The sequence below is a fragment of the Lepidochelys kempii genome, chromosome 10, assembly GCF_965140285.1.
Source record: "Lepidochelys kempii isolate rLepKem1 chromosome 10, rLepKem1.hap1, whole genome shotgun sequence".
Taxonomy (NCBI): Eukaryota; Metazoa; Chordata; order Testudines; family Cheloniidae; genus Lepidochelys; species Lepidochelys kempii.
The window spans coordinates 51,268,775-51,296,123 of NC_136389.1; the positions used below are offsets into that span (position 1 = coordinate 51,268,775).

The 27,349-nt window shown below is 41.1% G+C and overlaps 2 protein-coding genes across 4 annotated transcripts in view; one reads left to right on the top strand and one right to left on the bottom strand.

Annotated features, from left to right (window-relative positions):
• On the bottom strand, positions 1-22,815 carry IDH3A (isocitrate dehydrogenase (NAD(+)) 3 catalytic subunit alpha). 2 transcript variants are annotated; one of them, XM_073303554.2, is made up of 11 exons: positions 22,696-22,815; positions 18,682-18,720; positions 16,424-16,507; positions 13,098-13,212; positions 10,908-11,095; positions 10,506-10,639; positions 8,819-8,921; positions 8,676-8,740; positions 5,416-5,500; positions 4,588-4,740; positions 1-1,726 (listed from the first exon to the last, which is right to left on the bottom strand). In XM_073303554.2, the coding sequence occupies exons 1-11, from the start codon at positions 22,720-22,722 to the stop codon at positions 1,643-1,645; spliced, it is 1,077 nt and encodes a 358-aa protein (XP_073159655.1). In that variant the 5' UTR covers positions 22,723-22,815; the 3' UTR covers positions 1-1,642. The 2 variants fall into 2 exon arrangements, with proteins under 2 accessions (XP_073159655.1, XP_073159654.1); XM_073303553.2 differs by having other exon boundaries at positions 18,658-18,720; positions 22,696-22,814.
• Positions 22,816-22,911: 96 nt separating this feature from the next.
• Positions 22,912-27,349, top strand: part of CIB2 (calcium and integrin binding family member 2) — a 135,588-nt gene continuing 131,150 nt past the window's right edge. For both annotated transcript variants that reach the window (XM_073303557.2, XM_073303555.2), the window contains exon 1: positions 22,912-23,624. Coding sequence is in view for 1 of the 2 variants with exons in the window: in XM_073303555.2 (XP_073159656.1) it covers positions 23,302-23,624 (323 nt within the window). In the remaining variant the exon portion in view is untranslated. The remainder of the gene's footprint in view (positions 23,625-27,349) is intronic.

Consider the following 27,349-nt stretch of genomic DNA (forward strand, 5'->3'; position numbering starts at 1 on the left):
TGACTTTGGGAAGTCTTTATTTTCTCACTTTGTGCGTAAACGTAACTCAGTTGCTTACTTAGCATAATACAAATGAATCAAGAGAATAGCAACCACACCATGCACATTCAAATCAAGCTCAACCTCTGCTGTGGTACATCCAAGAGAAGAAAAATTACCTTTATCACTAGAAGCAGTTATGAATACACAAGGAAAAAAAAATCTTTGTCCCTATCCCTGCCATAGGATAGCAGAAGTATAACAAAAGCTGGGATGCTTATTTTGCAGGGGAAAATGAAGTGACTTTGCATTGCTCGGTTTTGCTTTGGAAACCACCACACTGAATAAGGAAATAAGTGAAATTAGTGGCATAGGACCTATAGACAGAATTAAGCTGAATACAGTTGGGGTACAGATCAGAACCATAACCAGGAAATATGACTTATATGTATGTTAAAGGTTGTAGGGATTGAGTATTCTAAGACATTTAGGTCAGTATCTGTCACGTGTGTCCATTATATCACTATATGGAGATGAGAAGAGGACTTAACTTCATGGTCTTTGCTAGGCTTAGTGAGCAAATGCCTGGAAACCTCATATCCACCCATATAGTGAAGACAGATTATAGGTTCCAGAAATATTAAGCAACAGAACCAAAATTATAGATCACTGTACAAGAGGATACTCAGTTTCAAGCTCTGTAGCAATCCCTTGTTATCTCGTCGGTTACATTCAGAATTTGAGGAAGTTACTAATCAGTACATTTAAACATCAGAACAGACAATGCAATACATAAAAACAAAGTATAACAGAAAAACTGTAGTACAAAGCTACAGAAAATTTATATTTCCACCTGACACTACAGAGTGGAATTCAAGGAATTTTATCATCTACTCATTAGGAGAACTCTATTGTAAAATAAGTAATAGTCTTCCTCTCAGAGCCACCTTACAAGAATATTTGGATACGTAGGTTTGTAAGATTTTACTTTACTAGCATTATTTCTCACATCTGTTTTGATGCCTTGATTTTTATACAGAAACATATTTTAAGAGAGATTAAATATCTGTAGGGTTTTAAGTCTTTATTCATGCATTTAGAGAACTTTGTTTTTCTTGGAACATCACAGCACCTGAAAGTGTCTCTTCATTGCTTTTGATACAACATTCCTAGTAAGTTTCATACCCGTTTGTTTACAAAAGTGTCTTCTTGTGCTATTTTAAGGCCGAAAAGCCTATTTTATTCCATTCTAAGACCAATAAAATAGATTTTAAGCTTTCTTTAAAAGGTGCTTTTATAATCATGATAATTCAGTCATCTCGATATTTACAGCAAGTCTTTTGAGAAGTAAAAACCACTTAATTGAAATGTAAAATGGTAAACAATTCCAAGTGATACAATAAAGGAATCCACTTATACAAAAAAATGTCACCAGAGACGAGTAATAAATAAAACAAAGCACTTGGAAAAAGTCCACTGAAAGCAGGCACAAATGTTATTTGTATCCATTTGGGCTAAATTTATTAACAAAATGGCCCCATCTAAAAACTTTGCTCTCTCTCGAGATAAGCAAACCAAATGTATACGAATTGCAGATGACTATATAATGTATTTGTAATGTGTCCATTTGGAGTGATTGCAACATTAGTGATATGAGGAAACTTTAGTCAATATCCTGTACTCTGCGACAGATCTCTGCTGTGTAGTCCGAACACTTGGCATTACCTCCCAAATCTTTTGTTAGGACCTGAGAGAGAAAAAAATAGACATTTTAATTAAAAAAATGTAATCTGAGTATTGCAGCTTCTAAATTAATTTTACATTCTGAACACAGAGTATGTGGTATTATGTATGCAAGGGAACAATGTTAACTGTCCAAGGTTCTCTGTACTGCAACAATTTTAATAGAAATGAGCTTGCAAATTGCAGCATGTACAGAAGGCAAATTCAAACAGCAAGTTTTCATCACAGTAGTAGGTTATCACATGTTAAGACTTTAGCACCATCATTATGCTGGATAGCCATTTGTCTTGGATGGTTTAGACACAACAAATCCTGCACCTTAGCAGGGGGTTAGACTAGATGACCCTTGCCGTTCCTTCTAACCCTGTGGTTCTATGATTAGTGATTTTATCTTTATTCATAATTTAGCTGGAATTATACTGCCTAAACATATTTAGCTAAAACTGTTGTAAGTCCTCTGGTTTCCTAGCTGCACAGTAAAACAGCTCCCAACTATTATAACTTCATATTTCCAGGAGTTAGCTTTCTGAAGTTTTTTTGGGAGCTTAGGTTTAGGGCAAAGATGAGTAATTCTTACACAATGAAACTTCTGGAGGATTTTATTTATTTATAAATAACAACCACACAACAGCAGCATAAATATAGAAGTTGAAACTTAGCATGTTAATAGTCCTTGAGGAGGCAAGGAGGCGTGGCTTCCTTCAGACGCGGATGTGGAGGGAATGCAGCAAGCCGCCTGGTGGGTGGAACCAGGAGGGCCACACCCCATACGTCGGAAGCAGAGGGGCGGGACAGGAAGAGGAAGTATAAAAAGCTAGTTTAGCAACTCAGTTGAGAAGGAACTGCTGAGAGAGACAGACACTTCTTCCTCGCTGCTGGAGAGGGATGCTAAGGAGAATTGCTGCTACTCTGAGGACATGCACAAGCTTCCAGAGAGCCCTGCCACACCCGATGCTGAGGAGCTACTACCAAGGGTGAGAGTAGGAAGCAGCCGTGGGGAACCAGACTATTGTCTGGCAGTGGTACTGCTAGAAGCACGGTGAGCATGTTTCGGGTGGATTCCCCACTGACTCTGGGCTGGGATGCAGTGCAGCTGGGCAGACCCGCATCTCCCTACCCCTGGGGTGGGCAGTACTCCCTCTCCTTAAGCCAGAAGGCCGGCGCTCCTCAGGCTCGCCCCTGTCTGAGCCCCATAGACTATGCTTGGTGCTACAGCTCTGTCTGACTGCAGGCCAGAGCCCAGACTGCTTGTGGCCCTGTCCTGCTTGAAGGCTGTGGCCTACTGAGTACCACTAATTCCCCCTTTCCTTATTTTTGAGAGTACTCTAGCAGACCAGACTGCATGGAGGCGTGGTCTTCCTCAGAGGCAGACTCGGAGGGATGGCCAAGCCAACTTACAAGGAGCAAGATCTATAATTGGGGAGGGGAAGAATGCAAAAAGTTAAATGATGGGAAAAGCTGCTGAATAGGTACAATGGACATATGTTCAAATTTTTAGTCTTACTACTCTTGTGATGGCAAAATATGGGATAATAGCATTATCTGGCTCCTTTGATAAGGCATGATAATGGGGCAATTTGCATGATAGAGACTAATGTCTCAGACATACAGCAAGATCTTAAGAGTGTGTATGGAAGGACATGCAGGCATAAGAGATGACAATTTATAATTTGTGTTTTGTCTTTTGTCATTTTCACTATACAATTTTTAAATGAAAGATGAGTTCTCTGCATTGTGAGCAGAGATATCCATCACATAGTGAGCCAGTAGCAAACTAATACTTGTTCTGTCAACCATTGTGTTACTGATCTACAGATAAAGGACTTCCACTCCAGACAGTATATCTGGAGCTTTTCTGAAGCACTTCGTATTTACTTGTAATTTAAATTGGATTTTTAAGTGTATATGTACAGTATGGCAGCCACCACAAATAGGTCAGTTATAAAATGAAAAGATGTTCATTTTATCTTGTTCAATATTTGCATAAAAATCCACTTACGAGGAATTGCAAAGCACCCTCCCATGCTCCTGGACCAAAGAATTTCACCAGTGTGGCTAAGTAATGTTCCTTTTTTAAAGCACAATCTTTAGAATCCACCCACCTACATTTTAAAAAGATGAAAGCCAAGATGGCAGTGAAGAGAGTTGGTAAGGCTCAACTTCTGGAAACATGAATTCAAATTTTACTCAAGTTACAAGTGAAAATCTATTTGGTGGCCTCCAAATCTTAGATACTAACTGCATAAGAGAAACCATGCACACAACTGAGCAAAATCTAGCTTGTGTGTCCAATTCTGGCCTCGTTTACACCCATGTAACACTACTAAGTCAATGAGGTTGCAGGGAAGAAGTTTAGAAAAGGCCTGAGTCCAGAATGGGAACAAAGGTGGTATAGGTCAGGAACGAAATGTTTTGGGAAAGTTATGTGATGAAGCCTTTACATGACATACAGACACTAGATTCAACTAGAGATAGGAAAATCAGTTCCTTCACCTTCTTGAGCACCAAATATACACACAGAAAGAATTTGTATTTTAAAATTTAGATTCCATGGGGGCCAACTAAGCAGACTCCTCCGTTGTGCATACAGGAGCCAGGCCCAATCTCAGCTCTAGGACTTCATAAGCAGAGTCTGTCCCAACATGAGGTTGGAGACACACTCAGGAGGTGCTAGTGCTCTTTTCAGAGAGCTGAATCTACAAGTCCCCCAGCATTTCCCAAGGCAGTGTGCCCACTCCTGCTGAGACAGTGAGCCTCTGCATCCTCCTCATAATCTGCAGGTTAGGCTTTGGTGTTCTATATTAATTATTGTAGAGGTATGAAAAGTGATAAGGTCAATACTTTGTCTGTAAACCCTGAGAATACCTTTCTAGCTTTAATTGTTTCAAAACATGCAGTCTCGATTTTTGTGGCATATTCGTGTAGTCCCATGTGACGCAGCATCATCACAGCACTCAGAAGAAGGGCAGTTGGATTTGCTAAATCTTTTCCTGCAATGTCTGGTGCTGTTCCATGAACCTACAGATGAAAATGAAATTATCTATATTATGAAGTCAATATATCAAGCATCTAGTGTCTGTTTTGTTATCTAAAGTAATTTAGACAATTGAAAAATTAATCTGAGTTAAATTTGAAATAACTTACTATATTAATTCTTTTGAACAAAGCGTATTCATCCAATAAGTATACAAAACCATAATAGTTTAAGGTGGGGGTGGGGAAAGAGTTTCAAAGATCAAGAAAGGGGAATTAATTCTGGTTTCCAATTCCCAGTGCAAGCAAATGGGAATTGGACACCTAACTCCTCTGTACTTTTCAAAGTCTTTCCCCTAAAAATCCAGAGGACATGGATATCCTAAAAGATGATGTCCCTGACAACTAAAAATTATTCAAGATCCTTTCTAAAATAGGTTAATAAATATTACAATTACTGTGAAACTCTTAAATTTGAAATCTTCGTTTAAAACACCGCACTGACTGTGTTATTTCCTTGACTGTTAAAAGCCAATTGAAATAACTAATCATTTTAAAAGTAACATTTCCTTTTATGCAGAATTTAAGTAAGCTTCACAATTAAAGCAGTCAGACATTTTGCAGAGAATGTATTTCAGTAATGGCTACAGGATATCTTGTAGCTTTAGCTTTCTAGGCAAAGTTAGTTATTAAAATTTCCTCTTGCAAAAGAGATCTTACAGATTCAAAGATTGCGATTCCATTAGCTCCAATGTTTCCGCTTGGTGTTACTCCAAGGCCCCCAATCAATCCAGCACACAAGTCACTGGAAGAAAAAATTCTTCATATAAGTTACAAAGGTACAACCTCCTACCAAAAAGGTATAAAGAGATTATTGTAATAGTTTATTCCATATTAATAAAACAAAATTTAGCTGCCAACACAGCCAGCGGTTAATGTGTTTAACCCTGTGGCAAAAAGAACATGTAATAAGTTAGCTATACTACAGCAGCATGTTTGAAGATGAGCAGGACTACTAGACCAACAAAAACAGTTTAATGAGAAAAATGACAGGGGAACTTCAAATTCCAGGATCGAGCTTACCAAAATCATAGGGCAAGGTGGAAAATACTATAAATTTGCATACAGCAGAAGAAAGTTTGGACAGCCAATCAGCACAATAAAAAAAGGTACCCAACCCCCCTACATGATACCAATACAAATAAAAAAAAAAAAAATCAGAGAAATATCAGTTGAGGGGTTTTATGTAATTATTTGGAGGTCCTTCAATGTATAATCCAACATTTTCCCCAAGAAATTAGATATTTCCTATAAGAGCTGCCTATAACGAGGCCAGAACTTTGCTCACAAGAAATCTGAATTACTAACAACTATTATGCAAAACTGAAGGAAACAGGTGTTAAGTGACACAAGATTGCTTTGCTACTTCATTACCGAACAGCCTACATGATCTGTGAAAGAATTAAAGAAAGCAACACAAAAAATCTGACTTTAGCGGGACTACCTCCAAGATCAATATGAGCAAGGACTAAGCCAACAAGTGCCCATAACACCTTCCTGAAAGGGGAAGACATTAAACAAGCATCATCAAATGTTGATATTTAGAAAACTATTCAAAACCCACTTTTATACCAATGCCTACAAGAAATCAGCCACCCAATAAGTGCTGAACAAACAGGAAGTGGGGAATGCATCCGACGAAGCAAGCTGTAGCTCACAAAAGCTTACGCTCAAATAAATTTGTTAGTCTCTAAGGTGCCACAAGTACTCCTTTTTTTTGCGAATACAGACTAACACGGCTGCTACTCTAAAACCAGTCTATATAACCGTTTTTTAAATTTAAAATAAAGGGAATAGCTTTGCTTGTATTTTGTATCCCCCTCCTCCATCCTTTGTTTGTCACTTTGGGCATTACACACTTCAAGGTAGGGAATGTCATCCAATATCTGTTCAGAGAGTAGAACATTTTGGGCAGTATGTCATAAGGCACTTTCAAAAAGCCATAAGAGCAGAGAGGCAGTTTACAGGGAAGGGAGTGTGTTGGGGCCACCTACCTTTATGAAGAAACTCTCCTTTATCAAAACTGAGCACAAATGTAAAATGTTTTAAGGAACTGTCATTAGAACTCAAATTGGCGGGGAAATCTATACTAGGGAAAAAGAACATAAGCAACAATGTGGAGGAGAATCAAACTAGGATGCCAGCTAAACATCAGAAAAATAAGCGGAGCTATCAGGCAGAACTTTCAACAGCAACTACAGAGAAAACACTACCAGCTGTTAAAGCACATAGTTAGTTTGAGCTCTATATTTTGTTCAACCAGAAGGTGATTAGGGAATACAGTAGCAAAGGAAGAATGGTGTGCTTCTGGGTACCAAAAGGAGAGCTGCTTGTTGAGCTAAGCGGTCTTTTCCCTATTATCTGTACAGAATGTGAAAGATGATTCTACAATGAATTAGTTCACAATGGTATTTATACCAGATTTACTCAACTGCAACAGCCAAAAGCCACTTCGTCATTGCAGGGGGATGCCAAGAGCCACAAAAAGAATTAAACCTATTTAAAATGCAAAAATGCCTGTAATAAACATTGTAAATTAAGGAATTCATTCATCTACACAGCTAAAGCAAAACTACAGTCAGAGCAGTACTAGGATCCATGGAGGGACCCTTAGTTTAAAACCTGATACCAATTCCGAGAAATCGGGCTACTGCCACCTGTGTGGGTATTTCTGTTCTTCCCGAGGCAACAGCCACCCAACAATCAAGACATCATGGCCCACAACCACAACGGTATATAGGCTTCTGACTTCCATTGATTTCAATGGAAGTTAGGAGCCTAAACACCTGTATGAATCTGAGCCCATGAGACTCCTTTCTTAACCTTTTAGAAGAGAACCAATACAAGGCTATGAAGCCACATGCAACTCAAATAGCAACAATCTGAGAAATCCCTGCAATCCTAGGACTTTATCTCCATGTATTTTACATACACACATTGTTTTTAAAATAATTTTCATTTATTTATCTTATCTAATGATTGGTAAGGAGTTTAAAATCCTCCATTCAGTGTTTTGCACTTTACTGTATGTCAGTTGTAGTATAGAAAATCTGTAGTTCTAAAGTGCATGCACATGAGTACATATTCCACCCACAACTGGAAGAAAGCTATTCTGTACTAAACCTCTCTCTTTTCCAAGGCTTTTGGGGTGGGAGTGTGCACTGCAGGCTGTAACTGGAGTGGGTTTCCTCCCTCTCCACCACCTTCCTGGTTTTGGGGTGACTGCAGTTATTTATTTGTATTAGGATCACATATTAAAAATACATTCTAACATCCAGAACCATAGAAAGGTACTCTTTTAAAGTTTGGCCTGAATCAAAATAAGAAACAACATTTTAGGATTTCCTGGATGATACAAGAGAAGCAAGGACCAAATTCTTAGTTATATGCACACACATTTAAGACTCCAGATTAAAGACACTAGTTTTTGCTACGTGATTAGAACAGTATCAAATTCAATTAAGTAAATGTTTTATGGCAAATGGGTCTGGCAGTTGACTTCACAAGTCAAATTAATTGTTTTGACGGCAGAGTGCTACTGACAATATTCTTCAAAAACAAAGTTGTCTGAGAAACAGTAACTGAAGGTACCTTAGTAAGTATTTTACAGATGTTCATTTCACACACATCCTTCCATTTTTATATCTGAATCACATTTACATGGTATATGGACAAACACCATCCCTTCTGATGCCATGAAGCACAGCCTCATCATACAGCTCCCTCGATACTAAGATATTCTGTGTTTGGTTCTCAATTGCGGCTTTTTTTTTTCTAGGATTGAGAATCTGAAAGGGTTATGTTTTAACCTTCTGGATGCTGAAAACAGACACCCACTTGCCTAACATTTAATCTGAATGGTAATCTTGAAAGTGATGGTATTTTAAGGGTTAAATTATAACCAGCTCACTTCTGCTTACCTCAGGATGTCACCGTACAGGTTTGGCATAACAAGCACATCAAACTGTGATGGATCCTGTACCATCTAGGAAGAAAACTGTTTTAATTTTAAGGTCATGTTTTATAACTATAAAAAGCTGGATATAATAGATTAGGTACTCACATTCAGACACACAGTATCAAGGTACATTTCATTAAATTTAATATCTTTATAGTTTTCTGCAGCTTCCCTGCATTTTCTCAGAAAAAGCCCATCGGACATTCGCCTGCAATTAGACAAAGAGAAGAATGTTACAGAGCATGACTGAGTAAACAAGTTTTAAAAAGCAACTGCATCAAGGTAAGTATGGATGCACCTCTGGAAACAAATAAATAGAAAAATATAGGCCAGATTCTCACTGGAGATACACTGGGGAACCCAAAGGTGACTTTTCACCTCCTGGTTTGTGGGATCAGCCAAGAGCTGATTCAACTGTTGGAGCAAATTAGGGCAATTTCTAATTTGGGCTGGCCTGTAATGGCCCCCCAGGGGCAGGAAATTGCCAGAGAGAAGTATGTTTGACCATGGCCCACTCCTGCATCCAACACTCCCCCAATGTGCATGTATGAAAAGGATGGCGCAGAATTGGCTCTGCCAGCCTTAGACCACTTGGGGATTCCCCTCACAAGGGGGGGGGGGGAATTCCCAGCTGCCTGGTTAAAGCAACTATAAGGCTGTTTTATGTCATGACAAACCAGCCTCACCAGAAGCCAAGATCTGGCCCTAAAAGTCTAATTTAGCAATAGAGCAAAAAATTACTTCATACATTAACTTTTCTGATTTCATTGCATTAAAAACCTTCTTACAATTTACCATATGTTCAGAGCAAAGTCTTTGTCCTTATCTTTGGACAGCAAAGGTTTGTTTTATTTTAATATATACGTCGAACTTCTCAATGCTTACTTTACAGAATGAGAGCTATGTTGTCAGAACCCACAAAACTGATCTGAACTGACACCTCAGTGAGTTAAACTGCACTTGTCAATTGCATTAAAGACAGAAGTGAGACTGACAAAGTAAACCAGAAATCAGATCTGGAAAAGTACATCCTCCCAACAAGCACATTTTGTACTATGCAAGTGTTTTTTGACCAGAACACTTTAATATCTATCTATGGTATGCACTACTAAGACCAACAAAAGTGACACTTTTGTAATTAAAGCCTGAGTATATAAAAACAGGCAAAGAAGTGTCATGCAATTCCATACATACTGTGGCTCAATTCTGAGGCTTATTGTGAAGTGCTTTGAAATCCTTGGGTGAAAGTCACAGTCTACAACATTGTAGTTGTGCCACTGTAGCCCAGATGCTTCCTATGGAAGGGGTTTTTCCATTGCAGTAGGTAATCCACCTCTCCAAGAGGTGGTAGCTACGACAATGGAAGAATTCTGCTGTGAACTTAACCACATCCTCTACTGGGGGTTAGGCTGGCCTAACTACGTTGCACAGGGTGAAATTTTTCACAGCCGTGAGCAACATAGCTAGGTTGATCTAATTTTTAAGTGTAGACCAGGCCTATATGTGCAAGTTTCACTTTTGTGTTTTTTATTCTTAAGTTTACTATTAAAATAGGTAAGAGTACAGAGAGAAGGAGCATACTAACTTGTCAGTGATTTGAGTATGTAACTAATGCAGTCCCACCAACACTGGGTCAATTTTCCCCATGTTGCTTATGGTTTTCCCCACTAGCATTAATGGGTGTTACACAACAGAGGGAGATTTCACAAGTTACTTTGCATCTTGAAAACTGCAAAATCCATAGTTTTTAAATCCATTCGTAAGAGTTTGTTACTTTATGATGTCAACATACATAATGTTTGCTTTGTGCACTGCAGTAACATAGCTTCTATGATTGTTTCTGGCGTACTCAAAAGCAAATTCAGCAATACGTTTGCTTGCTTCTTCTGTGATGAGTTTGATACTCTGTACAACACCATCAACAATCTGAAAAACAGACAGTTATCACAAGTTAAAACTTAAGCTGATTTATAAAGCAGGAGTTGATAGTGTGGAGATTTGGAACAGCATCATATAATTCTGATGGGCAAGTATCTGAAAAGCACTGTACACAAGGCATTTCACATTAAAAATAAATTCTGAATCAGAGTTAATTTAAAAAAAAAAACAAATTTCCTAATTTTGACATACAAGTTTGCAATTTGCAGAGAAGAGAAAACCCTGCCAGAAAATTAACTGTTTCCCAATAACATACCACATGCTCAATTCCACTGTATTCTCCTTCTGTGTTCTCTCGAATTGTGACAATATTTACATCTGTGTAAGGTGTTTTGTATCCTTCAATCGAGACACAGGGACGAATATTTGCATAAAGATCAAAGGTTTTACGCAACAGCAGATTCATCGAAGGGTGCCCAGCAGCTATGGGTGTTTTTAAAGGTCCTATAATATACAACAGGAATGAGTGAGAGAAAAGCACCAATTTAGAGTTTAAATTCACTACAACCATCCGGGAGATAGGTCTAGGCACAGTCTCATGGGAGACCTAGGTTCCCTTGTTAGGGTCTTGTGTTGACTAGAGCTGAAAGGGTGAAGAACTCTCCCTGTAGACCATTAAAGAGTGAAGTTATTCTACTGTTTAAGAGCCACTTTGTGACCCCTCTATTCATGTTGAGTAGCAATTAACACCACAAGCATTCTCACTGAATTCAATAGGACTACTTGGGGAGTAAGGTGTTACTCAGTGAGAATAAGAAGGAATCACATTCTGGCTACGAAGTATTCCAGCAGCAGGGGAACCGGTTTGTGCTGTTTTAGATATGGGCTCCAGTTCAGGGTTCTATTAATAATAATATTCCCATCTCTAATAGTCCTCCTAGTGAACCCATGAAAAGTCTGACACTAAAGACTGAAGAGGTGGGCAAGGTAACATCTTTTAGTGGACCAACTTTTGGTGGGGAGAGAGACAAGCTTTCGGGCCTCCACAGAGCTCTGACTGACATGTGGCATGCGCCTTCGTTTGGGCTTTCACAAAATGTCACCCTGTAAGGGGGGGTATACCTCCACTGAGACTAAAAGCATTAACCAAAGAGGGCTTAATCAATGTACCTGCAGGGTGGGTCAGGTTCAATGAAAGATGAGTCCCAGATGGGAAAGAGATGAATGGTTAATATAAAGAGGAAGACCAGAACAGAAGAGGGCTACAGGGCAGAACTTAGAAATCCGTCTCGGAGATATAGAGAGGTCTGATGGGCCAGGGAAGGACTTCAGGGCAGTAGAGGGAAGAGGAGACCTGGGGGAACAGATGGTCTTGGGATCCTCTCCTAAGAACATCTGGTAAAGGACAAGGAGAGACATGGTGCAGCCACTAGGGTGGAGCAACTCTGATAAAAAGGCAGGGACTAGATTTCCCAGAACAGACCCCTGGGAGGCATTTAACTGGGGAATGGAGTACAGGGAAAACTGAATAAAAAGGTCAAGCTCGAGGAGGGCAAAAGTTGGCTTACATTTATTTTTTCAGTTGAGATTTGTTGGGGGACTCCAAGCGAGGGACCCCTATGAGCCATGGCCCTAAAAAAAGGTGCACCTTGCAAGGTCATGGAGCTTAGGGAGATGGAAAAGGTGTGGCACCTGAGACAAATACAGGTACCAAGGGGCCCAGGAAGGGGCTGTTGACAGGTTGAGGCAGAAAGAAACCCAGGGAGGTGGCAGGTCAGAACTGACAGACCTTGCCTGCTCACTAAACAGTCCCTGAGCTGGAACCCAAAGGTGCCTGGGTTCCCCTACCAGCTGCAAGGGAAGGTGGTGTCAAGCCCCCTTAAGGGAATATGGACTTTTGAAACCCTGAGATGAGCGTAAGGACCTCAGGGCCCAGAGCTGGGGGGAGAAAGACCTGATGGAAGGACACTGGACTTTTGTTTGTTGGACTGTTCCTCTGGAAGGTGCACTATAAGTGACCTGGTCACAGGACTAAGTCATGAGAAGCGGCAGACCACTCGAGTTGGAGCAGCTGTTGGCAGGGGGCACCAGAGGAAGAAAGCCTGGTACACTATGCCCAGTCACGAAGGGTAATGCCACCAGTGAGTCAACCCTTCAACACACCCCAATTGCTATATTCATTCACTGAAATGCAATGCCATTTATGAAATGGTGTGGATAGGTCTCACACGGGGAAACTCCAAGGATACTTACCTACACACTGGCTGATTCTGGCTAGGAATATCCACTCATTAAATAAGAAAGCTACACTAAAAGTTGAAATAAAGGTCATGCTTTGAAGTTTCATATGACTGCTGTCATGCAGTTTGTACCCTAGAATTAGCCATTCTAGTACGGTGTAGAGTACTTTGTCTTTTACATCGCCACACATACTTCCAAGAACACCCCACACACACAATACAAGCAACAGTTGCTTTTAATAGCTCAACATTAACCTCTGCAGTACCTTTCAGTCCCATCTTGTTTTTATCCATGGATTCTTTGGCATCTAGAGGAATCATCCACCTTCCTCCTGGTCCCTGGATAGCTGTAACATTTCTCTCTTCCCACTGAATAGGAACCTAAACACATTTGTTCCACATTATCTTCTGAATTAGGAATTTTGTAAGCGTGTGTGTGCATATAATTACTTTGGGAGGTTTCAGCAAAATCCCTTTGGATTTGATTTTGCTCAAACCTCCCAAAGTAATTTATCTCAGAGCTGACAAGCATAGGATATTTCAGCCCACAGAGAACTGTTTATAACCTCCTGTTTTCACATGCCTAACTCTTTAAAGGAGAATGTAACTAACTACTAAGGCACTATGAGATGCCTACTATAATATTTTTCCAGACTTATATCATTAGAACTACTTGCACCATGCTATCTACACTTTCAAGCTTGTGGTTTCCGTATGGTGATCTATCTCATGTTATTTTCAAGAAATACAAAATGAATTTTAAAAGACTTTTAAAATTCAACTTTGTAATTAGCTGCTCTTGTTGATCCTGTTTAACAGACAGGAACAGATTTGACTGGGCTGCATGCCGAAATAGAATGCTGTGAATGTTCCAGTCAGTCCCACTCATCACCAGTGTCTTAATTTTTCATTTACCTAGGGAATCTCCCTGTTACGAAAGGTTGCCACATGTTAATTTTTTTCAGGAAGGAGTGTAAGAGAAGAACAATATAACTGTATTCTATGCTCCTTAAATAACTACCATCTTTGAAACTGAACAAATTAGAGAATTTCCAGTAAATGTTAACATGCTTTTTTTTAAATCTTGAATGAGTTGATTTCCTATCAGGAGTAATCCAAACTAAACATTCCCTTTCCATCTCTCTCAGGTGTTAAATACAACAGTGATAAGTCTATTCCCTGCCTCTCAAAACTGAACTATGCATGAGCTCTTTAATATAAAGTTATACCCCCTATAATTAAAAGTAGTTAATCTAAGCCAACTGTGGAAAAAGCTATCTTGTAGTGGGAAGAAGAATTTTAAGGATAAACTCCTTTTTGGTACCAATGATGGGAAACCATTTTAACTTACCAAGGTTATTTCAGAAGAGGTACATTTTGATTTTGTATGCATCTTCTCTTAAATTCTGAGTAAGTTCTCTGCATATGTACTATATCAATCTTTGGACATGTTAGGTTTCCATATTGCAAAGGTAAATAGTTTTAAAGTAGGGCTGTCAAGCAATTAAAAAAATTAATCGCAATTAATCGCTCTGTTAATAATAGAATACCATTTATTTAAAGATTTTTGGATGTTTTCTACATTTTCAAATATATTTATTTCAATTACAACACAGAATACAAAGTGTACAGTGCTCACTTTATTTTTGATAACAAATATTTGTACTGTAAAAAACAAATTGTATTTTTCAATTCACCTCATACAAATACTGTAGTGCAGTCTCTTTATCATGAAAGTTGAACTTACAAATGTAAAATTATGTACAAAAAAACCCCTGCATTCAAAAATAAAACACTGTAAAACTTTAGTGCCTGCAAGTCCAATCAGTCCTACTTCTTGTTCAGCCAATTGCTCAAACAGGTGTGTTTACATTTGCAGAAGATAATGCTGCCTGCTTCTTGTTTACAATGTTACCTGAAAGTGAGAACAGGTGTTTACATGGCACTGTTGTACCTAGTGTCGCAAGATATTTACATGCTATATGCACTAAAGATTCATATGTGCCTTCATGCTTCAACCACCATTTCCGGGGGACATGCGTCCATGTTGATGACTGGTTCTGCTTGATAACCATTCAAAGGAGTGTAGACCAATGCATGTTCATTTTCATAACCATGATTCAGATGCCACCAGCAGAACGTTTATTTTGTTTTTTGGTGGTTTGGGTATCTGTAGTTTCCACATCAGAGTGTTGCTCTTTTAAGACTTCAGAAAGCATGCTCCACACCTCATCCCTCTCAGATTTTGGAAGGCACTTCAGATTCTTAAATCTTGGGTTGAGTGCTGTAGCTATCTTTAGAAATTTTACATTGGTATCTTCTTTGCATTTTGTCAAATTTGCAGTGAAATTGTTCTTAAAACGAACATGTGCTGGGTCATCATCCAAGACTGCTATAACATGAAATATATGGCAGAATGTGGGTAAATCAGAGCAGGAGACATACAATTCTCTCTCAAGGAGTTCAGTCACAAGTTTAATTAATGCATTTTATTTTATTTTTTTTAAAACAAGTGTCATCAGCATGGAAGCATGCCCTCTGGAACAATGGCCAAAGCATGAAGAGGCATATGATTCTTTAGCACATCTGGCACATAAATGTCTTGCAATATCAGCTACAACAGTGCCATGCAAATGCCTGTTCTCACTTTCAGGTGGCATTGTAATTAAGTGGGCAGCATTATCTCTTGTAAATGTAAACAAACTTATCTCTCTTAGCAATTGGCTGAACAAGGAGTAGGACTGAGTGGACTTGTAGGCCCTGAAGTTTTACATTGTTTTGTTTTTGAGTGCAGTTATGTAACAAACCTACATTTGTAAGTTGCACTTTCATGATAAAGAAATTGCACAACAATACGTGTATGAGATGAATTGAAAAATACTATTTCTTTATTTTTACAGTGCAAATATTTGTAATAAATATAAAGTGAGCACTGTATACTTTGTATTCTGTGTTGTAATTGAAATAGATATTTGAAAATGTAGAAAAACATCCAAGATATGTAATAAATTTCAGTTGGTATTCTATTGTTTTAACAGTGTGATTAATCGCGATTAATTTTTTTAATCACAGTTAATTTTTTTGAGTTAATCGCATGACTTAACTGCAATTAATTGATAGCCCTAGTTTAAAGCAATAGTGGATTAATTTCAGATACATTGCTAAGAACAAGCCAATGTTTTTAATGTACGTTTTTCTTTTACTTGTATCCACAAATCAAAGTGGACAAAAAAACACCTTTCGATCAGTTGCTACATATTTACTCAATTAGATAATTATTTCACACAAAATACTGTAGCTTAAATTTCTAAGAATTAAAAACACAGTATTTGCTGTGAGCTTCCCATTCCTTTGCCCAAGAAGTACAGGCTCTGTCCTGATACTGCAACCCTAACCACTCCGTTATGTTATATACAGAGCTTCAGTATTTTTTCTTTTTCTGGCTAGAGATACAACCCAGACACTTGACAATTCGGTGAAAAATTCCAAAGTGGAACCCCCACAAACTTAAACAGAAGTCACAAGTAAAATCCCTATGCAAACACTCACTTCAAGTTGTAATGTACACTAACAAGGCAAATGAATTGCTTACTTTAGCAGCATCAAAAATCTTCATAACAGCAGCAGAAATCTCCGGTCCTATGCCATCTCCTGGGATTAAAGTTACTGTCTGTACCTATGCAAGAAGTCAGATAGTAGACCTCAGGAACATTGCATTCATCAGAGCATTTACAAGTGTTTTGGTGAAAATCAAGCTAGTTGCTAGAACAGAAAACAATCACTCAATTCCCAAAGTCACTTTAAAGAAGGCACTGCACTAGAGAGGAGTGCAAGCAGGAAGTCTGTTTCCCAGACAAACAGCTTGCATAGTGTTCCAAAGAATCCACCTGGTGCCTCAGTCTTTCTGAAATACAGAAGAAGTGGCTAACCTAATTGAAAAGCAGCCTTGCTATTCACATTCCTCCCCAGTACAATACAGGTATTTATTTCTTCCTAGCACTTTGTACAGGACACAGCATTATCCAGTTATGTCATGTATACTAGGACCTATCCTACACTACAACAGGCTCCAGTCATGCTAACTTATTCCTAGAGAAGATTTTGTTTGAAGGTTATTTTCTTAATTTTGTGAAGTCCAACATTCATTTTAAAAAAGCTTCACTTATTTGGCTAACTTATTTTTAGCAAAATGAAGTTATTTTTCCACCATAACTTCTGCTGAGTTTCCCCAGCACTTTGTTTCTGATGTCATCCCTGAAGCAGAGGAAACTGACTGCACAGCTTGGACTCATCAGGTGTCTAGGGAAGTACATGATCAAACTTGGTTTAAAGATCTAAGAACTGCTACTCCAGGTTTACTTTTACTATTCATTTTGAATCTTAGAAATAGGCGTTTAGTTTTCAGACCAACATCCATAGGAGTCTTTTAATATCAATAAAAGCAGCCCCAGATACAATGTTATCTGAAAAAGCCCTGATTAGGATCACTGTGAAAACACAAAAGATGTTTCACAATTGGCCACACAAGATACAAAATATACATTGAAATGCTGAGTATCTGAATTTCTTTTGAATGAAACAGTCATTAAGGTTATCTATAAAGAAAAGAGAAAGTGGAGATTCAGAGAAAGGAAACAAACTAATGGGGATGTGGGGACTGCTATTTATAAGGCTCATCAGAAATGTTAAATACATAATTATTTGAATGTCTTCAAGAATTGCCATGTCCTCTGACACTTAGGCTGACTGCTCAGCTGTTATGCTTGTGTTTTCTTTCTCCCCCACTGATATAACTGGTTACATAGCAATGTGTGGCTATAGTACACTCAAAAGTAGGATGTAAGATCCTGCATTAAGTCTGAAATGCTAACTCTAGTGTACCTGGAGCCTGAGGTGCAACACCCATTCTTAATTATTTCACTAATATACAAGCCATGGACAACTTCTTGGTTTCTCTTTTTCCCAAATGTTTTATAACTCACAGTGCAGAGCTATAATGATAGCATTAAAAGCCATTCTCTCCTGAAATGCACACCACCCATAAAAAGAGTAGGCGTAGCCTTGATACATACATCAGTCAGAGCATTCTTCAAAACCCTCTTTAAATGAGGCTTCAAGAGCATGCTTGTGTGCATTTTGTACATACACACAGAGGGTAAGAAACCCAAATATAAACAAATCACTTACAAAAACACGCTCAAGAGAAAAATCACACAATCATATTGTAAGCTAAAATGAAGCATTACAGAGGGACTTCAAAAGGACAGGTGTCTAGATATTCTAAAAGCAGCAGTTTTAAAATGTCAGTGTTAATACTGGTATAAAAGTGTTTACAGAATTCTTTAAAGACTTCATAGGTATAGATTTGAATAAAGCTACAAGACATTTGCTAAACAGCAAGTAAGTCTACTGCTTATAGAAAAGTTTGCAAAATAAAAAGATGCTTAGAAGCTTCTCAACAACGTTGCCATTGAAGTTTCTGTAGCAGTTTCAGATGGGTTGATTTCTAAGCCAATCACTATCCTATTAATGTGACCCAATTATGTGATTTTTTGATGCAATTGCTATAATTTTTCATAAGCGGTTATTCAAATTATTTGTCTAAGAATATATGATTCTTTTGAATGTGAAATTGTCAAAAGATATTGGTGCTAAAGTTAGTCAATAGAAATCCAACATGGCATAAGAGCATATGGCCATTGTACTTGCAGCTTATCTTTAAAAGTGTGTGGACAGGTAATATAGCAACCCTATCTTATTCAGTAAGTTGCCCTGTACTTTTATTGAGAAACTTCTCAAAAGAAAAAAAAATACTATTATACTCACAGCACTACTAAAACATCTGGTCACCTGTTTTTGGTTTTTGAAAACTCCCAGCAACCGAGATACCTGTAAAAACAAAGTTATTTCAGAGTGGTAGCCATGTTAGTCTGTATCAGTAAAAACAATGAGGAGTCCTTGTGGTACCTTAGAGACTAACAAATGTATCTGGGCATAAGCTTTCGTGGGCTATAACCCACTTCATCAGATGCATGGAGTGGAAAATACAGTAAGCAGGGATAAATATACAGCACATAAAACTGCAGAACTGGAATTAATTTGCAAACTTGACACCATCAAATTAAGCCTGAATAAAGACGGGGAGTGGCTGGGTCACTACAAAAAATAATTTTCCCTCTGTTGATATTCACACCTTGTCAACTGTTGGGAATAAGCCACATCTACCCTCATTGAATTCCCCTAATTAGCACTGACCCCCCACTTGGTAAGGCAACTTCCATCTTTTCATGTGCTGTATATTTATCCCTGCTTATTGTATTTTCCACTCCATACATCTGATGAAGTGGGTTATAGCCCACAAAAGCGTATGCCCAAATAAATGTGTTAGTCCCTAAATGCCACAAGAACTCCTCGTTGTTTTTAAAGATATTTTAGTGTGTGAACAGAAAGCAAGACAATATTAATTTCTAATACTGCAGCAGGTTTTCATTTTATAGTACACTTATTTCAGGTCACATTTTATACTAGGAATATCTTTGCTAACATTAGTTGTCATACATTTAGTATATAAATATTTTCTTCAGATGACCAAAACTTTCAGTTTGCAAACATTTTAATTATTCTGTCTTGTACTTTCAAGAGTTTTAAATGTACACTCTGCTACCAACAAACATTTCTTCCATTCTTTATGAATTTTGACAATGAGCTTGTAATATATTGACTGAATGTTAGGAAAAGAGTAAATTCCACCACAAACACTATGTGGATTTTGAAGTCTAAAATAAGAGAACTTTGGAGTCTCCGTTAAATATTTGTCCTTGTGTCCAATAAGTGGTGAGAAAGAAATGTTTTATTATAGGAACAAAAATTTGTAGAGGCACAGTCCATGAAAGCCATGGAAATGAAGGGAACACACACAGATATTACACTTTAAAATTATTGCATCTTTGGGTCCAGTTATATGGCTAATGGTTGACTAACTTTTTTACGTTTATGGCTGTATTACCCAATAGCTCCAGTTAAGTACCAAGACCCCATTGTGCTAGGTACTGTGCACACACAGAATAAAAAGATGATCCCTGCCCCAAAGAGACAACAGATGGATACAGACAGGAAAGTACAAGGACACAATAAGACAAGAAGCTGAACATGGAGAGCTGATATAAAGCTGCACAGAAACTTACAGCAAATTTGTGACAAACAGAACAAGTCATGAAATATGAAAACACTGTCTTTACAAGTATTGAAAATTTACTCCAAGGATTTTGCTGCAAGATTTGATTAGTAGCAGCTTTCATGGCACTTAAATACCTGGGATAGGATTTTCAAAAGCACTCAGCATTGGTCTTACTACCATTGAAGCCCATGGCAGATTTACCTTCTGTAAATACCACTCTTGGCATTTTCATATCTGGATTGCATTCATGAATATGGTGGAATTTTAACTACTAGTCTGTTTTAAATGTGGTGATATTACTAGTAAAGTACCTGATGCAATGATATTTAGACAATTCTTAAGAAGGGTGTATACTAAAGAGATGCTTTTAGTTTGAAAACCAACTAGTTTATTATAACCCATTCTACCATATACAGTAAAAAGTTGTATATGGGCAGACTAAACTATAGATACATCATGTCATACTGAAGTAAGTACCAGTTGGAAGGGCTGGATAAAGGACAGTCGGACACATTTCACCTGAAACTTACTACTGTAACCTCCCACCATAGGTCTTTGACACTTATGCGGAGTTGGCATTAACATAACTGTATGACAAGGAGGACAGAGTGTAGGCAAGATGATTAGAAATTATGTAGTTCTCATCTAGGATATTGTAATGAATGCTGTAGAAAAGTTAATTACAGCTAAGATTCATTCTGACCTGTAACTGAACATGAAACGTACAATGTCATAACAGCAAGCGCTGCATATCATAACAAGCTACACACTTGAGAGAGAAGCAGACACAACAGAAAAGGTGAACTGGCTTAGCTACATAAACACCTGGGGGTCTTCATGGCATAGTTCTTGCCTGTGGTACCAAGGGATAACTCTGGAGACAAGTGAAAATTATAGACAGGGGACTGTATTACAGACTGCTAGTGTAGTATAGTGGTTGGAACAGGGGACTGGGAATCAGACCTGTGTTTACTGGAAGTTATGAGCTTGATATAGGATTCAAACACTGAAATTCTATAGCCTGTGTTATGTAGGGCCTTTGACTAGATGATCAGATTGCTCTGTTATGGCCTTAATTAGGTTTCAATGAATCAAAACTGTTTTTGTCCAAATTAGTAAAAATTTAACAGAGGGCTCAAAGAGGTTGAATTTTTCAATGATTTGACATATGCTATGTCGAGTGCAGGTCTGAAAGTAAAAGTTTATTGTTCGCTGGAAAATACTGAAAAGTATTGTTCACTATGTTGTGGACAGTAAGTGGATGCTATTAAGTATAGGCTAGGCATCTTTCAAGCAGAGCAGAAGAATTTTATTCTTGTTTATCCAACACAATTGACCATGTCTGTGGAACAACTTCCAGAATAACTACCATTTTCAAAAAACAAAGTGTTGGTGGACACGAGTGCAGAGGACTGCTAGTTAGAATATAAATACAAAGTATTAAGAAGCTTGTTTTTTCCAGACTCCAGAATGAAAGAGATACCATTAATTCATTGTGAAAGTGATCCTATCATTAGGATCCATTTTTAGTCTAACTATAAAATATTAAATAAAAGGAGTATATGGGAGCAAGTTGTTAGTAGCTTATTCAAAAACACAAGTAACAGTAAATGCATTCAAAAATGCACATTACTGAGCTTCAGGAAAAGTTAATTATCTCCTGTTTTATTGCTAAAATATGAGGGACAGCAGGGGTAAGGTGAACTCTATTTGCATTGCTGCTAGTTTGAAGAATAAGGATTTTACTGCTCTGTTATGTGCAAACACCAATGTATGCACATTTACAAGAAATAATCAGAATGTGCAATTTTCCTAGGTACAGGAGCCCTCAAAACATTTAACCTTGGTAAGAACCAAGTGTGTGTCCATGGACAACACCACCATGCTCAAGAAACCCCACACAATCCAAGTGTGGCAGCCTCTCAGAAAACCATTAGCTAATGGACACAAAGAGTACAGAATAGGACCTTGGCATGTAGTAGATAAAGAATGGAAAATACTAATGTCAGTAACTTGAGAACAAATGTCTTACAAATGTAAGTACTGTAAGATACAAACAGGAGGCGTAAGGAAAGCAAGTCCAGCTCAACAGGAAAGTAAGAATGTTCTTCCCAGTGCTAAAATAATTATGAAATTACAGTAAGTTGGATATTTTAAGATCTGCAGTTGTGGGGAAGCAAGCAGCCGGGGTAGTTGCCTGGCTCCCTCTGTCCTCAGGGGGAGGCGTTACAGGACAGGAAGGAAAGGTCACCACTGTCCTAGCTCCCTCCATCCAGAGGAGCGGCGAGGGGATTCAAAGGCACTAAACAGGGTCTGCCTAGACTGAACCAAGGGCAGTGGCATTTGACTCCTCAGAACCGTGCACCCCACTGAGCAGCCAGGCCCGTTTCCCCCTCCCATCCGCCGGGCCTGCGGCTTCCCAGCTCCCTGCACCGGGGAGTCAAGGGCACGAACAGGCCTGGGGCCCGGTTCCCCCAACTGCGGTCACCTGGGGGCAGCGGGCGGAGGAGCAGCGCAGCGCGGGCACTGGGCCGCACCCCCCGACACCCGGACAAGGCCCCCCGCGCCCGGCAGCAGCCAGGGGAGCCTCGGGACGCAATAGGGCGGCGGTCCCTCCCCGGGATCCCAGCCCCCGCGGGGGGGAAGGGCCAGACCCCGGCAAGGGCAAGCACAGGGGACCCGCTTACCGTGGGCATCCATGCGGTGGCGGCCATGGCGACTCCTACTCCGTTCTCCGGCTGCGCTGACAGACCCGGCCCCTCTCACGCTCGCTCCCGCAGCCAGCGGCCAGAACCGGCACGCGCAATAGCACCGGCCCCGCCCCGGAGGACACGCCCACCAGCCGCCACTTGACCCGCCCAGCGCAACTGCGCCCGCCTAGAGCGAGGCTGTCAGTCAGACAATGGATGATGCTCGGGTAGGGCTAGTGACGCTGCCTGCGGCCTCTCCGGCCAACGCCTCTCGCAGAGCCGGGGGAGGTTGGGTGTTCCCGCCATTCCTGCGCACCCGGGCCTCAGCCGCCGCAGTACAAAGAAATAAGGGCTCGGGGCAGGGCTGCTGGGCCTGCTCTCCCCTGACCCAGGGCATCAGTCCCACCCCCCCGCCCCCGCATCGCCTAGGCAGGGCGAGGGGCCCAGAGCGAGGCTGGGGGCTGAGGGGACAGGGCTCCGGAGGCACTCGTGAGGCGGGCCGTGGGGGTAACCAGGGGTGGGAGCGCAGGGTGTTCTCCCGCATCAGCAGCAGCCGGTTCGCACGGGGTGGGCAAGAGACGTTCAGCGGCCTGGCCGTAGAGAATGGCGGCCCTAGCCCGCAGCAACCGCCGCGGGGGCTCTGCGCAGGGAGCTTTGTCAAGTAGCACCCGCGACCTCCTCCCCCCGCGCAAGGTGCAGCTACAGTCAGAGAGCCTCTGCCCCGTGGAGCGGGGCCCGCACGGGCAGGGAGCGGGCCCAGGCGGTGCCGGACTGCTATGGGCTGTGAGAGACCAGGGCCAGGCTCAGGGATTTGCTACGTTGCCATCTGCTGTGACTTTATTGCAAGCCTCACAACAGCTGGTCTTTGTCTCCTGGAGTCAGCTTATTACCACAAAATCTCCGCTTTCATTTAAAACAACAAAAAAGTGAGTTTCAAGCCTTCCTGGGTGTGAGAAAAGTTTGAAAACATAAGTCCTACAGGGTCCCAATCCAGACAGCACACAAAAACAATCCAAATGTATTTTTTAAACTTCATAATTTTTAAGACACTCTCAATATTAAGGGGCCTAACTTGGGGTTTGAATGGTGGTTGTTGGGCATATCAGATAGCAGCACTACTCAGCCTTGCACATGGTCCCTGTGAAAGGCCCTGAGCTAGGGTTTAACCATGGATAAGGTTCTGTTTAAATCACCATTTGACAGACTATATGGAAATTGTTAAATTAGTCTAATGATGTGGGGTGTTTTTTCAGACAGTGGGGAGTCAGGAGGGGGGATTCCACCTTCTGCCTTGCTGTTGTTGAAAGAATCACTGCATGGGGCAAATTCAGCTGCTTGTAGGGAGTTAGCTTTCCTGCCAGCTAGCAGGAAAAATGGGGTGGTACTGTATGGACAACATGTAATGATTAGGAGCCCCTGCCTGCCTCCTGGTCCACCCCACATTGACCCCTGGCAAGGAACTGAGCCTGGGATCCACCACTTGGAACATGAACAGCTGTGTGAAGAGGCCCTGCCCTGGTGCGGGGATCAGGGTGAGACCAGGATCCATCCCCCCACCCTGATTCTACAGCCAGGTCAGGGTCCCTTCGCACCTGTAAGCTATTTGGGCCAGGGGCCAATTTTTACAATGTGTATAAACAATGCGTAACATAGTCCCTGATCTAATAATGTTCACACTGCTTGGAATTTTATAAAGACTTCATGATATTTGGTTATTTTCTCAAAGCCCCAAGTCCTGGAGCCATGTGACTATGTGAGAATCTCAGCCTTCATTTAATGTATTTAGCCCCAAAGGTTGAGAGAAAAGCCTGAAAACATTATCAGAATGCATCCTAAATGCTCAAAAACCAGCAAGCAAACAAAAAGAACCTAAAATGTATTATTTTTTAAAAATCTCATATTTTTGGGGTCCAATTCATGATTTTTAAATGCTTGGGCTTGGCAAGACTAGGGTGACTAGATAGCAACTGTGAAAAAATGGGACAGGGGTGGGAGCGTAATAGGCGCCTATATAAGAAAAAGTCCCAAAAAATGGGACTGTCCCTGTAAAACCGGGACATCTGGTCACCCTAGGGAAGACTATCAGCATTTTTAATTCTTTTTTCCCCCACCCCATCCTACATGTGCTTAAGGAATCGGCCTTGAAGTTCTGTCCTAAATTTGCTGATCCCTGCAAGAAGTAGGGCTATTTGTGTTTTTTCTATTCATTCACACTCCCAAAAGGGGTTCTGTCTTCAAACATATCGTTGTGGTTTCACCCGCCTTCATGGGGAAAGAAAGCCAGTTGCTACTCTCTCTCAGGTGCAGAGCAGCGGTAGGGATCCAAATAGTTTCCTGCTAACAAAACAGGCTTTTACATGTTAATTTTATTATTTTCAGTGTGCATCCAATTGTTTTTTTGACAACGATGCATTTTACTAGGAGCAGAATTGACCATAAGGCCTTATTATGTTGGCAGCTCTTGTTGGGGAGCTCTTGCAATGGCATCAACAGCAGGAGTTCTAGTGTAAAACAGCATATCTGTTCTGAGCAGGGCTAAACAACATAGCGGAAAAAGCTCCAGCAGCTCATATGCCCTTGTACTCCCACACTTGCTGGCATTGGTGTTGCCACACCAATGGCAGTGCTGTGCAACAGTGGAAGGAGTTTCCCTGGGGGAAAAAAATCCCAGTGGAGAGACAGCTATAGTGTCTTCTAATGACCATTGCATTCAGGGCATCATTAGCTGGGGAATTTATGATTCTAACAAATTCAGTCTGCTTTGGACAACCATTGACTTTATCTGTAATTTTTTAAAGGATATTTTGCACAAGACAGTGTTTGGCCCTAGGGACAAAACATAATGTTACATTTTACATTAAATATTGTGGTTGAATTAGGCTTAATGAAGTGCAGTCACAGCCCACATCTTCCAGGATAATGTAGTGAATTTTATTAGATCAGATGAGAATTACTGTGAAAGCCAAAAAGCTTGGCACAAAATCTACCATTCTACTTACTCGATATCTGTTTAGCATATAAGGCCAATATACAAGTTCCAAATCATTGAAACTGCAGTAGAGTTTACGTAGTAAATATTTTCCATCCATATAAGGAGAATAACAAATGTAGCTAGACTTCCTTTTCATAACCATTAGATTTTTTTTTCGTACGTGACACCCAGTAAGGACTTGGTTCTCTCCTTAGATATATAGAGTACACAGTGCCATATGACTGGAAAGTTAGTTGCTGTATATGGCCACTAAGCAGGATGAAGCCTGGGATCTTATACCCACTATGTAGCACATGCTGTAGCAATGAAGCATTTTCCACAGCAGATTCAGTCTGAAATCTTCCTAGTGGGAGGTTGCCTAGCTTATTTTGTTTGCATACTTTACATCAGAGGTGGGCAAACTATGGTCCGCGGGCCACATCCGACCCGTGGGACTGTCCTGCCCTGCCCTTGAGCTCCTGGCAGGGGAGACTAGCCCCCGGCCCCTTCCCCCCATCCCCCTCCCATTCCGCCTCAGCTCGCAGCCCTGCCAGTGCTCTAGCTTGCTGCTCCTGCTGGGCAGCACTGCAGCGTGGCTGGCTCTGGCCAGGGGGTGGAGCTGCGAGCTCCTGCTGCTCTGAGCAGCGTGGTAAGGGGGCAGGGAGCGTGGGGGTTGGATAAGGGGCAGAGAGTCCCGGGGGGCACTTAGGGGACAGGGAGCAGGGGGCGGTTGGATGGGGCAGAGGTTCGGTGGGGCTGTCAGGGGATGGGGAACAGGGGGGTTGGATAGGTGTGGGAGTCCTGGGTGCCTGTCAGGGGGCTGGGGTGTGCATAGGGGTCGGAGAGTTGGGGGATGGGGTGGTTGGATGGGTGTGACGAAGTGGGACTGTTTCCTCTGAATATTGTGGGGGTGCCTCAGTTTCTCCTATGCAGTTCTTAAGTATCTAGGGGATGGGGTAAGGGTGTATGATCATTGTAGAGCCCTACAGGGCAGGTGTGTGCAGGGGTCTGGACACAGAGAATGGCCAACACCCTGTTTCCTGGCAACTGATGGCCTGGGCCCATCCCCCCTGCAAGGTGAGAGCTGAAGGGTTGGAGAACAAAGGAATCAGGTGACCTCCTGGCCCGGGGAAAGGAACAAAGCACAGAGGAGGAGGGGCTGGAGGGAGTTTCAGTTTGGGGCTGGCTGGGACATGTAGTGAAGTGCAGATGTGGTTGTCTGACTCACTGTCCCCCAAAATGGACCCAGCCGAGAGGTCCCATTCTCTGCACCTGCAAGCTCTGTTTTAGACCATGTTCCTGTCATTTAATAAACCTCTGTTTTACTGTCTGGTTGAGAGTCATGTCTGACTGCGAAGTTGGGGTGCAGGACCCTCTGGCTTCCCCAGGAGCCCACCTGGGCGGACTCGCTGTGGGAAGCGCACGGAGGGGCAGAGGATGCTGAATGCTCCGAGGTCAGACCCAGGAAGGTGGAAGCTGGGTGAGCTGTGTGTCCTGCAGACAGGCTGCTCACAGAAAGGCGACTTCCCCAGAGTCCTGACCGGCTTCGTAGGGAGCAGTTCCAGAGCATCGCCCAGGGACTCCGTGACAATGGGGGTGGAGCCTTGGGGGGGCGGTTAGGGGCGGGGGTCCCGGGATGGCCGGTCAGGGGATAAGGAGCAGAGGGGGTTGGATGGGTTG

Excerpts from the sequence above, each read along its gene's own strand:
- IDH3A (XM_073303553.2), bottom strand. The coding sequence starts at position 22,722 with ATGGCCGCCACCGCATGGATGCCCACG. Across the intron at positions 16,508-18,657 it reads CCAGATGTTTTAGTAGTGCT|GTACAGACAGTAACTTTAAT; the intron begins GTGAGTATAATA and ends CTTCTTGCATAG. Across the intron at positions 1,727-4,587 it reads AAACAATTAAAGCTAGAAAG|GTCCTAACAAAAGATTTGGG; the intron begins GTATTCTCAGGG and ends TTTCTCTCTCAG.